General features: G+C 31.2%; 1 protein-coding gene across 2 annotated transcripts; it reads right to left on the bottom strand.

The window, feature by feature from the left end:
- Positions 1 to 5,981: 5,981 nt before the first annotated feature.
- On the bottom strand, positions 5,982 to 13,351 carry LOC143085693 (aminoacyl tRNA synthase complex-interacting multifunctional protein 1-like). 2 transcript variants are annotated; one of them, XM_076262188.1, is made up of 7 exons: positions 13,207 to 13,351; positions 11,055 to 11,164; positions 9,732 to 9,845; positions 8,779 to 8,937; positions 8,103 to 8,317; positions 7,332 to 7,500; positions 5,982 to 6,314 (listed from the first exon to the last, which is right to left on the bottom strand). In XM_076262188.1, the coding sequence occupies exons 1-7, from the start codon at positions 13,233 to 13,235 to the stop codon at positions 6,148 to 6,150; spliced, it is 963 nt and encodes a 320-aa protein (XP_076118303.1). In that variant the 5' UTR covers positions 13,236 to 13,351; the 3' UTR covers positions 5,982 to 6,147. The 2 variants fall into 2 exon arrangements, with proteins under 2 accessions (XP_076118303.1, XP_076118304.1); XM_076262189.1 differs by having other exon boundaries at positions 8,782 to 8,937; positions 13,207 to 13,341.
- Between the last annotated feature and the right edge of the window lie 937 nt (positions 13,352 to 14,288).

Raw genomic sequence — 14,288 nt, 5'->3', positions numbered from 1 at the left:
GTTATATGATTGCATACCTTGTTAACCCTCTTGTTAACCCTGTCAGTTTTAGTATCTAAGGAACTATGGTAAAATGTTCTTAAGATTTATTTATCAGAATAATACTCAAAATGATTGAATATGGTTGTAAACAATAGAATTTTGATATGAATTTGCTTTTTACTTTGGGAGTGTATACAGTGTACTCTTAAAATAACCTATTTAATACTTAATATTTAAAAAAAAAAATTCCTTGGTTGGGGATTTTTTATATTGATTAGTTCCTTAACCATAATTGACAGTTAATTTTTTATTTAATTAATTTTTTTAAAGTGATGAATTGAGGAGTGGTTCTCCTTGAAAAAACAACTTATATAAGGACAAAGGATCAAAATCTACACTCTTACGGTTGAGGAACATGAATCATATCACAAAGATTTTATTTTAAAAGAAATATAGGATATTTTAATTCTTTTTACTATTGACAACCAGAATCTCAGAATGTTATATTGTAAACCAAACAACTTTCGTTAGTAGAAAAATAAAGCGAAAAAAAATTATTAATTGTTGCAAATATTTAAAAAACAAATTTTTCTTTATTTAACTACATGAAACAGTTTAAAAATTGCAAAATTAAATCACAGCAAAGAGGATTAGTAATGGCTTAACGCGAAATAAAGTATCTGTGAAAATAAGTTGGTTAATACAATACACAGGAATTGTTGGACTTTTTATACTCATACCAGAATCTCAAAAATATTGTATTCTTGCACTTTATATTTTATTTTATGTTTATTTGTCATTTATATTCAGAATTAGGGCATTGTTATAAAGTTGTAAAAAATTATGGTGAAATTAGGGATATGTTCACAGGAGAAAAATTATGTACCATTTAAATTTTTGATTTTTGATTTATCAAAGTGAAATTTTTAATTTTAAATCAGCTTTCTTGAATGTCTTTAAAGTAAATCATTTTCCATAGATATGGAATCTTTTTCAGAACCTTGTTTGTACTTGGGTATTCTCTTTTACATCTTTAAGAGAATTTTCACTTTAATTTGAAGTTTTTACCAAAAATGTAAAACTTGGGCAAATAATGAAAAATTTACAGCAAAAAAATGAATTTTACAAAAAGAATTTTCAGTAAATATAAAAAAGCTCTTTCAAAAGGTACTAAATGAAGAGAATTATATTTAATTCTTGGATATGTTCATGTGATGAAAATTATTCAAAATTACTGTGATTGTTTACACTGTCAACGTATATTTGTTCCGCCTAACAAAAGTTCCACTGGTAACTTTGTTATAAACAATGCCATAATACCTGTTCCAAATGGAACAAATATTCCATAACCTTTATTCCGTTAGGAAAAATTACTGTAATATTTGTTCCAGTGGCAATAAAATTGCATGATATTTCTTCCATTTGGAACCTATATTAAGATGGAACTTATATTCTGTGACAACACTTTGTGACATTGTGCAATAGATATTTTTCGGTGCTTTTTGTATTTATATTATACTTTATATGGAGTTTTGTTGTTGAATATTATGGTATTTGCTTAATGTTCAAATATTTTAAAAAAAATCACATTTGAGAATTTGAAATTAATAAATTCAGGATACTGTAGATTACATGACGTTGTCCATACATGGTTTTTACCAAAATTTAAATTTAATTAAGAAATTATGAAAAAAAGATGATAGATTAATATTTTATATTGAAGTTTGAAAAATTGTTATTAAAAAATAAACTTTATTACAAATTTAGAAATTATCACCATATTATTCCACTCAGTCATTTCTCAAACTAAAACTTTTGTATTTGTATTTTTTTCTACTATTTTTCAATAAATTTTACTGCTTTCTTGAATTGGATTGTTTTTAGTACTGGCATGAAAATATTAATATATTTTTCTGAAATTTGCTGATCTGCAAAATAGCCAACATGGTTTAAATCTTCTGAAGACTCCCTATTGGAGTTGTTGCCCTTTAATGACAATATTTACCATTTTTTTGTGTTTTTGTCTTATACCTTGAAAACTATAATAGATAGATAGAAACTTAAATTAACCTAAAGAATCAGCAAAAGAAGATGTCCCTTTTGATCCCTTTGTTACTGTATTTGATCATTATCCCAAATTTGAGCACAATTAAGAAATACAATATACATGATATAAGGCCACTTTACAAAAAAAAATATTTTCACCTAATAGAACTAGATGTGTCAAAGCAACGCAAATGGCCCCATCTCAAATAGTTGAAAGATCTGCAATTTCATCAACACATTTGGACTCAAACATGATGGTAGTCTCACATATCAAGAATCAGATCAAAATCTGGGGGCGTATAGAAAAAAGAGTTTGTATAACTGTTGATTTTCAACAATTTTCAAAGTTGTAAATCCATAATTTTGGCCACAATTAGCGGAGCGGAATGAAACTTATACTTGATCTGTAACTAATCATGGTTTGCTCACATACTAAAAATCAGCCAAATATCTGAAAGCATTTAGAAAAAAAGTCTGTATAACTGTGATTTTCAAAAATATATCACAGTCCAAAGCCTGAAATTACAGCAAAAATTAGAAGAGCGGTAGGAAACTTAAACTTGATCTGTAACTCATCATAGGTAACTCACATACCATAAATCATCCCTATATTTGAAAGCGTTTAGAAAAAAAGTCTGTATAACTATGATTTTCAACAATTTATCAAAGTCCATAGCATGCAATTTCGGCATAAATTAGCATAGCAGAACAAAACTTGAACTTGATCTGTAACTCAGGCTTAAATTAAAATATTGTTTGTTTGCCCTTTACCGACCGACCCTATAAATTCGTTCCGCCTGAAAATCTTTTATTTGTATTTATCAGCAAGATTTTATTTTATTTTATTTTTTCGTTCCTACCAAAAATCTTATATTTGTATTTCCCGCTCAAAACTTTTTTTACCGGAATCCTCGGGTTTTACCTTTATCGTATAACGTCTAGTCCGTTTGGTATCACGTGAGCGTTTGACATGAACACTTGCATTTAGAGTTTCAAAGCATTTGTTTGAAATCGATGTTGAACACTTTGAAATCGTGATATGATGTACGTTACTCTGTATCTTTAAACTTGAAGAGCAGGGTTCATTTACAAAACTATCAACGTGTGTACAAACTATTTTGTAAACGGACGTTGTATTCTATGTAGGGATGGCCTTTTGCAAGGACGTATAACTAACATACGTCCTTGGCCTTTTTGTGATCCGTAGATCAGGATGATTCTAGGATGATTATGTTAACGATGCCTTTGACCAGTATTGCTATATTCATTATATCTGACATGAACCAAAGGTGACAAACGCCTTTAAAGTGGAGAATATTTGGCAGTAAAATCACCCAAGTTTTCCATACATATCATTTATAAATGCAATGTAAAATACGTGACAATTGAGTTTCAAGTCTTGTTGCATTTTTATTGGCAACATAGGCACAACCGAAAATTTAAACACTCTAGGGACTTTTTCTACTAGTAATGTATGTCTGCCTGGGCATATTTTACCAGGACAATATTAACTCTTACAGAAAACCTTAAAGTAGAGGTAAGCGAACAAGGTACGTAGTACAGAATATTAGTGCAAGTTAAAACTCTTCAAAGTTCCAGGCATATAAACGTTGAAAATATATTTTGATATTTCCTGGGACTATTATACAAATAGTCCCAGAAACTTTTTAGCAAAAGCAAAACAGACAAAAATGACATTATGAAGATTTTGTATCTATAAAATAAAATATTATACCTACCTGCCTACCAATGACAAAAAATATACCGACCCAAGTTATTTTTTTTGGGAAAAAAATAAAATATTTTACCTACCTACCTACCCTGTTTCAAAACATAGGGTCGGAAAAGGGCAAACAAACAATATTTTAATTTAGGCCTCATCATGGTAAACTCGCATACCAAAAATCAGCCCAATATCTGAAGGCGTTTAGAAAAAAACTCTGTATAAGGGTTTGTTGCGGAATGACGGGATTTCGGACAAGGGTAAAACTATACATGCTTTATGGCACTGACAACTTCGTTGCGGGGCCATAAAAACAAAACTACTACCTTTCCTGCAACAGTAATGACGTATTGGTGATGTGAAAACGACCTCAATATCTTAACCCTACTTTGACAAGTAAGGCAAATACTTTATAGAGTTCGGTCATGGTAAAGCCAGTTATTGTGATCCTTAACCTCATTATCATGTTCTAGTTAATCAGTGGTATGTTTCTCAAAAACTATACATGTATTTGAACTGTGATGGATAGTTGTCTCATTGGCAATCCTACCACATTTCTTTATTTTTTATAATGGTAGGTCATCAGCATTTGGTATGTTGATTGGTTGATCACCTGACCTTAACCTCGTTATCATGTTCAAGTAATCAGAGGTTTGTTCCTCAGAATCTGTACAAGGTAGGTCATCAGAGTCATCTTTAGTTTAACCTTCATCAAGTTTTAGAATATATTAAGGATTCACCTCACATAATAAAGAACTACTGTAGCTATAAGTAATTGGTCAACTTGAACATGCTTGACTACAGCTGTTATAAGAAAATAAAGATGTGGTAAGATTGTAGAGACAATTTTCTACCAGAGACAAAATGATGATGAAACTTATAGTTCATCATATGGCCTTCAGCAATGAGCTGAACCTATATCAAATAGTCTCCTATAAAAGGCTGTACATGGAAGAATGAAAAATAAATCCAATGACAAAAGCAAACAGTTTGATCTATGATAAAACAAGAAACCGTTAAAACAAATACATTTGTATGACAAACAGCACAAACAAATACCAATGAATTACAAGCCCCTGACTTTGGACATATAAAGAGTGCGGCAGGGTTATGCTTTTTTGTGAAATATCATCTCTTACTCTAACCTGGGACAGCAGTGTAAATAAAAGGATTTGTTTTTGCAATCAAATGACAATTGAAAGTCTTCAGAGTTCTAGGCATTCATCATTTCTACATTTAGAAATTTAAATTGACTTTAAATTTCTGAACAATGTAAAAAAAAAATACTTTGAATCAGTTGAGCATGGATAAGTAGGCCTCATAATTTTTTTTCTTGCAAATTTAAAAACAGTTGGAATACTGATAATATAGTGAATGTGATTGATTGATTGATTCCTGTTTGTTTAACATCTAGTGGCAAACTTTTCAAACATATAAAGAACAATTAATACTAAAGGTCTAAGAGTGGAAATTTATGTGCCATTAAAAAATGAGGACGTGATAGATAGGGACACATATTTTGCCTTTCAAAAGGTCACCCACAACTTTGTTAAGTTGTTGCGAGGGTTTTTCACTTGTATAGTGTTGCACTCTCCCTGCTTGTTGTATTGGATTTATATGACATCAGTCCAACCATACTTTTGAATGGTTTTACACTAAGTAATTTTTAGGGCCCTTTATAGCTTGCTGTTCAGTGTGAGCTAAAGCTCCGTGTTGAAGGCAATACCTTGACCTATAATGGTTTATTTTTATAAATTATTACTTGGATGAAGAGTTGTCTCATTGGCCCGTATACAACATCTTCCTCTATCTATTAGCTGCATTTTTATATATTTCCTAAAGAAACAATTTAACCCCTTGTGGGGAGTCCATATCCTCCACCAGAGTAAATTGGACCATTTTCCATAAGCAAGGGTTCCCTTTGGGATTTTGGTAACGTGTACATGCTATAAAACATTAAAATATTTGATACATGAGGCTTCTACATAGTCTAGATTAAACATGCATATGTCTTTTCCTTTTTAACTGGCTTCATTGGGAAACCAGGCATTTAATTTGGACATATTATTATGCACCACTGGTACCATATTGTAGTCCTTTAAACCCCATAATTTCCAAAAAGTCTCATGCAATTGTAAATATAAATCTGGGTAGCTATTTTATCACAAAATTGTGTACATAGCTTTAACTTTATAATAAAACCTCTGTACTGTAACAAGAAAAAAAATAATAAAAGTACAAATATTAATTTATAAACTTTTTAATGTTTTCAGACTTGATTTAAAAAATACTGCCATTAAAGTTTGCAACTAATAATTTCATTAAATAAGAAATTCAATTGATATGCATAACATGCCAAAATATCAAGTCTTCAAATGTTTTAATGTTCTGCAAAATTATTGAATAGCAACATCAGCTAATGATGGAGAAGTTATCTCCCCTTTTCCTTCTATTTTCAATGCAGCTCCTTTATATGTGGCTACTTTGTTTTTGCTAACACGTAGATCAGGCTTCACTGCTTCCCATACCTTCTTTTTAGGGTTTAACATAGCATCTGGTTCACCTATGAATAGACATTTAATCTGGTTGAGAAAAAAAAACACAATATAAAAAACACCAGCTTTTTTCACTTAATTTCTTATAAATATGAATACAAACTTATAGTTAAACTTTACACACAAAAATATAAGCTTGGACCCACTGGCCAAAGCTAGTGACAACTTAATATCTCTTCTACAAACATTATACGTTTGTCTGTGAGTATGAAATTTGGAATCCTTTACATGAATGTAATATCAGCTAATGAATTCTAACAGTCTATTTTGCAAATCTATACATGTATCTTATGCTAATTGTCAAAAACATTCTTTTTTTTGTAGAATTTTTTTTTTGGAGACGAAAATCACACAGCATTGAATCTTAGAAATATTAAATTTGGAGGAAACTAAGTGTACTTTACAATGTAAGATCATAGAGTAATATAATTATGATAAAGAATTCACAATACATATTGAGATTCTGCTTCATTCAAGACAGAGTAAAGAACTAATTTTTAAGAAATATCTATAAATTAGGCAAATTGATTTTTTCTTTTAAATTTTTACTGTGGATTCATTATCATCCTTGGGATACCAATTTTTGAGTTTTTCATGGGTATAACGTATTGACCCAAAAATTAAAATGTTCAAAAGTACAAAATTTCTATGGTACCGTATTCAGACTTTGACAAATCCATGAAATCATATGCTGTGGATTTATTATTATTCGTTGGATACCAATTTTCGTGGGTTTCGTGGGTACAGGTGAACCATGAATTCAAATGTTCAACGAAAAAGATATTTTCAATAGGCTTTGTATACAGAGACTGGCAATACCACGAAATCAAATATCCACAAATATGCAAAAATTGATACCCACGAAAATAAATAAAACACAGTATCCATGAAAATATAATTTTCCTTAATGCATGAAAATTAGTATCAAGGAAAATGAAGGAATCCAGTCTACTAAATAAAAGTGAGAATGAAAATTGGGAATATGTCAAAGAGACAACAACCCAACCAAAGAGCAGATAACCTACCAGTGTAACCTTCAGCAAACACTTTATCTCCAATAGCGGCACCTTTAGGTACATTTAATATCTCGACTTTTTCTGGTGTACTAGCACACATGATCATAGCTTCAGATAGTACTCCTCTCATCTTGGCTGGTTTAAGATTACACATAAATACAGCTACTTTGTCTTGCATCTATGAAGTGCAAAAAATACCATTGCATTTTTTATATATATTTTGAGTGTGAAAGTAGGTCTATTTGGACAAAAAATAGTGCATTTGATGTCATTGTTTACTTAAACTAACCAACAAATTGGCAGAAATGAAACTTTTGGTGAAAGAGAAATATATTAAGACCATTTTGAGCTAAAATTTACTTGTTCATGAGTTTGCATTCAAAATTGAGGATTAATGCACTCCATAGTATACCAATTTAAGATTTTCAGAAAACCAGGGGTTATTTTTAGTGGTACCTCTATTCGGAAGACCTTTTCTTTTTTATATGATTTTAAACATCTATTGAAAATTGGCATGTTGAAGGCTGATACATGTACGATTCAGGATATACCTGGTTTCTATGAAGTTAAACTTAAGGTAAAATATTTAGAAAGCTGTGAAAATTGTAAAATTTGGTTGAACAGATAGGGACTTTTAATTGGTGGTATGACACCTATAAGAACCTTACAAACCAAAATGTGAGATCTTATCAATGCAATGGAATTCTGGACATAATTTCAAAGTTATCAAAACAACACAATAATTTTGATTTCACAGTAGCTTTAGTAAACTATTCATACCTCTTCCAATGCTATATGTTTCACCAGACCTGACACAACTGTCCTGGTTTTTCCCTCTCCCACATCTACTTGTTCTATATATAGAGTGTCAGCATCAGGATGTTTCTCTACTTTCACTATTTTTCCTACTCTGAAGTCCAGCCTCGATACATCTACATTTTCATTGGTTGGTGCTGCTGCTTTCTTTTCAGGTTTTCCCTTCTTTGCTTTTGGTTCTGAAATATAAAACTTTGTTATTACGATTTGATTTCACAAATTTAAATTTCTATGTCCTGCATTTCATTATTTCTTATCAATTGGTGTTTTTCTATGCATGTTACATAGCTTTCTTTAAATGAATGTATAAAAAATAAGCTTAATTATATTCGTATGAAGTTTTTGTATTAAGGGAGATAAGATCAATGATTTTAGATTATCTCCCATGGAATTTATTAACACCATATTGTAATATCACACATATTTTTCTGAATGTATCTTATTCTAATTCAAACTGATGTCTGATTCTTATGAACTTTGAATATTTTTTGATTCAAAATATATATTGCTTATATTCAGTCTTAACTTGAGAGTGAATAGCTAATAAAACAATTTTATTAGACTGAAATATCATTGGATAATCAATTATTCAATGGCATTTTTAAATGCAAAGTATATCAGAACTTAAATGTTATATTACCACCTTCGGAAGTGTTAGCCTGATCTTTCTTCTTTTCCCCTTTAGATGGCTTCTCTTTTGGTTCAACTTTGACCTTTGGCTCTTCAGGGACCTTTGCACTATCATTAGCTGACCCTGATATTTCTCTGCCTTTCTTTGTTGGTAATGGTATTTGTCTAACTGAAAATCAAACAATGCAAAAAATAGAAATTTTAATACAATATTTATATCAAAGAATATTTGAGACAGTATTTTCCTTTTGAACAGATTCAGTTTTTCCATTGTCAACTTTTCTTTTTCAGAAACTAATACTCTCTTAAAAAGCATAAATATTGTTTGTAAGTAGCTAATAATAATTTAATTTTAATTTATAGAGGTCTACTCTTGTCTTATTTTTTTGTTGATACACAGAATGCATTTTATTTGCATTGTGGCAAATTTCATCCTTGTCAGCAGTAAGATAATGTGAAATCATTTATTTCTGTGTGTACCAATTTTGACTGATTGCGGAATATTTTTATATTATAAAAGATATTTGATCATGTTACTAAGTTGATTTGCTAAATTATATCTAAACTTTGTTTAAAATTTTAGTTCATGGTTCACCTTTAATACCCACTAAGTTAATGAATTCAATATACCACTCCACAGTGCTTGTACAGATAAATTTGCTGGTAAATTATTTGAAGCTTCTACTTGAAGTATAATATGTATAATTTGTTTATTACATACACATGTTATATTATCCCTAGAGGAACTTGCAGGTAAAAAGAATCTTTTGTTCAAATCATGTATGCAATTGTTTAAATAAATATTTATGACTTTCATTTTAAATTGTCTTTTAAACAATATTTGGAAACACTTAAACCATTCTGACTGGTCTGTTCACATGTGTACACATTATTGGTGATATATAAATGATAACACATTAAACACATGTGATAGGTATATTCATTGTTTATTTTTTTACATACCTCCATTACTAGCTTCAGCCAGGATAAGTTGGACTTTTAAAGTTTCTATGTCTTTCTTCAGATCTTCATTCTCAATTCTCAGTCTGTCCTCTTCAGGTTTACTGATACTGATGGCTTTAATCAAAAGTACATTTAATATTGTGATATTTTTGAGAAAGCAAATACATGACTTTCTTAACTAAATTGTATTACTATCCCTGAACTAGAACACATTTTTGTTTAGACTGAAGCACACGGAGGCACACCTCCGTGTGCAGGATTTTCTCGCTGTGTTGAAGACCCAAAGGTAGCCCTCAGCTGTATGGTTTGATTGTTGTCTCTTTGACACATTACCCATTTCCATTCTCAATTTTAGTAAAACAGATTTTGATAAATAATTTTTATATATACATGTACCGGTATATGATTATTATTTTTTTTGTAAAATTTTGTTTCTTTTAGGGATTTAGCAGGGTGGAGTCAATGTTGAAAATGTGACTTTCTAAATTCATCTGGCTTCCATATACATTTTGAACAGCTGTTGGCAATATTTTTTGTACCAGTCTTTTTCCAATGTCAAAATTTTCATGCATGACTGTAAAGGTAACAAAATTGATATAAGAGATCAATTAATTGGTGTTTTCATAATGGCCCTGTTATTTGTAGTCTGCAGAGTAAACCATCTGCAAGCACATGCCAATTATCACCTGTATGGGTCCATTTATATTTATCATTTTTATGGTTTCCACTTCCTCTGATTATTTAAAGGCTTTAGTGGCCAAGTGCTATAAGAAGTTGAACAAACTGAATAACTAGCCTGTCAATACTGAGGTTGTTAGTTTGTATCTGGCTCGTAGCAGGTGCATCAGACTCTAATGCTTATTTACTAGGATTTTCAGATTTATTACGGAAGGAAGTCTGTTCTTTATGGCCAAACCAACCTCTAGCGTCAATAACAAATGGACAGCCAATTTTTGTGTATTTCGTGGGTATTGGGGAACCACGAATTCAAATATTCAACGAATGTTATAATTTTCTAAAGAAATGTATGCAGACTGTATCAAAACCACGAAATTAAACATCCACAAATATGCAAGTTTTCCTCAAACCAAGAAAATTGGAACCCATGAAAATAAATGAATCCACAGTACATGATAAAGGGAAACAGTGATGAAAATAGCATAAAAACCAATCAATCAATCCTCTGGCTATCAACGAATAAGCAGTGCTGTTTATATTCATAAATACATGTATACACACATCCTTCATGCATTTTTGTCATGTCCTTGTCCAAAATATTTATCAGAATGAGATTATCAAATTAAGTAATAACCATAGTGGTACCTGCAGATTGTCTTAAATTTTCTATCTGTCCTTTAAGTTCTGAGATGATATTTTCAGCCTCTTTAGTTCTTTGATTTAATCTCTGTAGTACAGATGCTGAAGCCATTCTTCTGTAAAACAAATAACATTTATTTAAGAAAATAAGAACCTTCAATATACATGATATAACTAAATATACAGTCTGCATCAAAAACTTTTTCATCTTCTAGTCCTGACACTAAATATCAAAAATTGTCCCTATATCAGTATATGACTATATAAATTTTGAAAATTTTCACTAGTCTGAATCAATATTTTCTAGTCTGGGCATCGGACTAGTGGCTAACAGTGCAGACTAAAATATAATGTCCTGCATACAATATATTTTTTTTAGATGTAATTATTTCTTAAATCAATTTCCACAAAAATAAACAACACAAGTCTTTTTACAGAAGGTTTTAGGGAGGGTGCCACAAATGTAAAGTACTTCTTTAAGATAAATAGAGAAAAGCTACTTTAAAGAAAAATAGAGAAAAGCTACTTTAAAGAAAAATAGAGAAAATCAGGCATGGATTTGAATAATAGAGTTGTCAACAGTATAGACCAAAGATATTTACTGTACCGGGTAATTGTACATGTTGTAAGGATGACTTAAGGCACAACATGATTTTGCCTACATTTTTGTACCTTTCTCTTCAAATATCCAAAGGAATACTGAAAATTTTAAATATGATGATGATAATGCATAGGTGTTTAATGTCCAGCAGCAAACAAAATGCATATATTCAGGATGAGAATAAGTTAATGTTACAATGTATACGAATATTAACCATGCTACATGTATGTACCGGTACTAAGCTGACATGAAGAGCTGGATTCTCAACTGCTACATTTTTTTGTAACTCCAAAACAGTCTGCAGTCCTAAACATCTGCCAACCAGACATTTTATTTTGAATCTGAGCCGACTAGTCTGCTCCTTGCTCTTTTTCTTTAATGCCTCCTGCTTGGTAGAGAAGCAGCATCTACCAATTTAAAATTCTTTGACCCGGTTGCAGTTTGAACCTGCAAAATCCAGCACTAGCATGACTAGAGCATACATTGTACTACAGTTTACCTCAGTTCAGCTTCTGCCAGGTAATGGCCACAATCAACGGACTGATTATACTGCCATGGTTTGGTGCACATATTTGACCACCCCCTCCCCCAAAAATTTTGGAATTTATTTCAGCTTTGTCATCAAGGCTTTAAAGGCCCCGACTGACGGTGCTGATACAACCCCAGAAAGAAGAGCATTCCAATCCCGGATGGTTCTACGAAAGAATGAGTGTTTTCTGTAATCACAGGAAGCTGATGGTACTTGGAAAAATTTATCATGCAAGTTTCTTGTCATTCTTTTCGGTGGTATTAGACAACCTTCTTTTGACATGGCCACTTTGTTGTTTTCTATTTTGTATAGCATTGTGAGTCGCTTCTTTCCTTCTTTGTTCATGTGATGTCCATTTCAGATGTTGTAGCATCAAGTTAATGCTGGAGTGGTTATGATGTTTGTTAGATACGTAGCGAGCTCCTCTTCTTTGTACCATCTCAAGTCTGTCAGTCTCTGTCTTAAGGTATGGATCCCATACTGGACTGGACTGGTTAGACTTAGTCGAAATAATTATGACATCTTGAAAGGCTTATATATTTTTTTTCTTTGACGCCTTACATCGTTGCAGGAAGGCATCAAAGCAAAAATTTAAAATAGCCTTCCAAGACGTCGTAATTATTTGGACTAGGTTAGTCGATGTTAGGTGTCAAAGAAAAAAATATAATAGCCTTTCAAGATGTCATAATTATTTGGACTAGGTTAGACTTAGTCCAAATAATTATGACGTCTGGCAAGGCTATTTTAATTTTTTTCTGGGACGCCTTCCTACGTCTTGCCAGACGTCATAAATATTTGGACTAGGTTAGACTATGAAGTGGATCGAAAACTGAATACAATACATGCAATACAAAGACTTATCTAAAATAAAAGCACATAAACATATGATAAGAAATGTTTACTCAAACTTAAAGTCTTAGATTGTTGTCACATAAAAAAAGTCACATGACTCATAATAAAAAATATTCAATATTGACAGCTCTACAGTAGTTCAGGTTAAAAATTTCATCTTTCAAATTTTGACTTACATTGGTAGAAATACACGAGCTATAAACATTAACAATTACGTCTTCATACAATTCCGTACAGAGTCTAAACAGACAAATATTCTTATTTTTAATTTCCTTTCACGTGTATATAAAAAGAAGGGAAAATTTGATGGTGGGGAAGGAAACGAAGTATGTATGTAAACTCTGTATACTCTGTATAAGTCTCATTCTTTAGGAGCACCACCGTGAGTTATGGGATATATTGTAATAGGAACAGAAACTTTGTATCGACCATGAAGTTAAAAGTACACAGAAAGGACAGGTAAAACAGCAGGGTGGTGCTGTATCATTGTAATTGTAACGTATTAAATCAATCAAAACAAATCAAATTGTATTATATTGTACAAAACAGGCCTCCAGCCCATATGGTACATTTATAATATCAACTACGGTATCATAATAACATATGGGTGTTTTTCAATAAAAATGAGATCTCTTGTCCCAGCCACTTCTAAAAAAAATGTGTTTGATCGTGACAAGTAATGTTTTGTGCAGTCAGTACAGTACTGACTGCACAAAACATTACTTGTCACGATCAACTACATTTAATTAGATTTAATATTTTTAGGCAAAGGAACATACTATTTTTAGAGGGATTGATAAGATATTGATTCCTGAATGGTTCAAAATAATAAAAATGGACAAAATGGCATGTCCCTAGATCTCCAATTCAACATTCATATTCTAAAATATTGTAAAAAAAGGTATAAATATTTTTTTTTTACTTCAGTGATACATAAGTTCTATAATTATTCAAAAGTATGTTTAGAGCCAACATATTTTAATAAACAGTTTTTGACAACGGATTTTTAATTTTAGCAAGTACGTCCCTGACACAATGTTGCAATATAGGGATTGTGGAGAAAAAAATAAAACGATCATCATGACATGTGAATCTGTCCACCACGTAACGGTCAACTACGAATTAATATTATGTATATATGCAACCCGACTTTAATTAAAGATAACCTTATACATTCTTGAAGGGAGGGGTGTTCTTCCGAAAAGTGCATTCAGTACTACCTGTATGAGAATACCCTTTAAGAACCCCTTTCACATTC

The sequence above is a fragment of the Mytilus galloprovincialis genome, chromosome 8 (genome assembly GCF_965363235.1).
Source record: "Mytilus galloprovincialis chromosome 8, xbMytGall1.hap1.1, whole genome shotgun sequence".
Taxonomy (NCBI): domain Eukaryota; kingdom Metazoa; phylum Mollusca; class Bivalvia; order Mytilida; family Mytilidae; genus Mytilus; species Mytilus galloprovincialis.
This window is presented reverse-complemented; position numbering and strand designations above follow the sequence as displayed.

What these genes read in the sequence shown, in the direction of transcription:
- LOC143085693 (XM_076262188.1), bottom strand. Translation starts at nt 13,235, where the DNA reads ATGTTTATAGCTCGTGTATTTCTACCAAT. An exon ending in GCTCGTGTATTTCTACCAAT is followed by an intron (nt 11,165 to 13,206) that starts GTAAGTCAAAAT and finishes TTTGTTTTACAG; the next exon opens with AAGAATGGCTTCAGCATCTG. An exon ending in GTTTGCTGAAGGTTACACTG is followed by an intron (nt 6,315 to 7,331) that starts GTAGGTTATCTG and finishes GTCTATTCATAG; the next exon opens with GTGAACCAGATGCTATGTTA.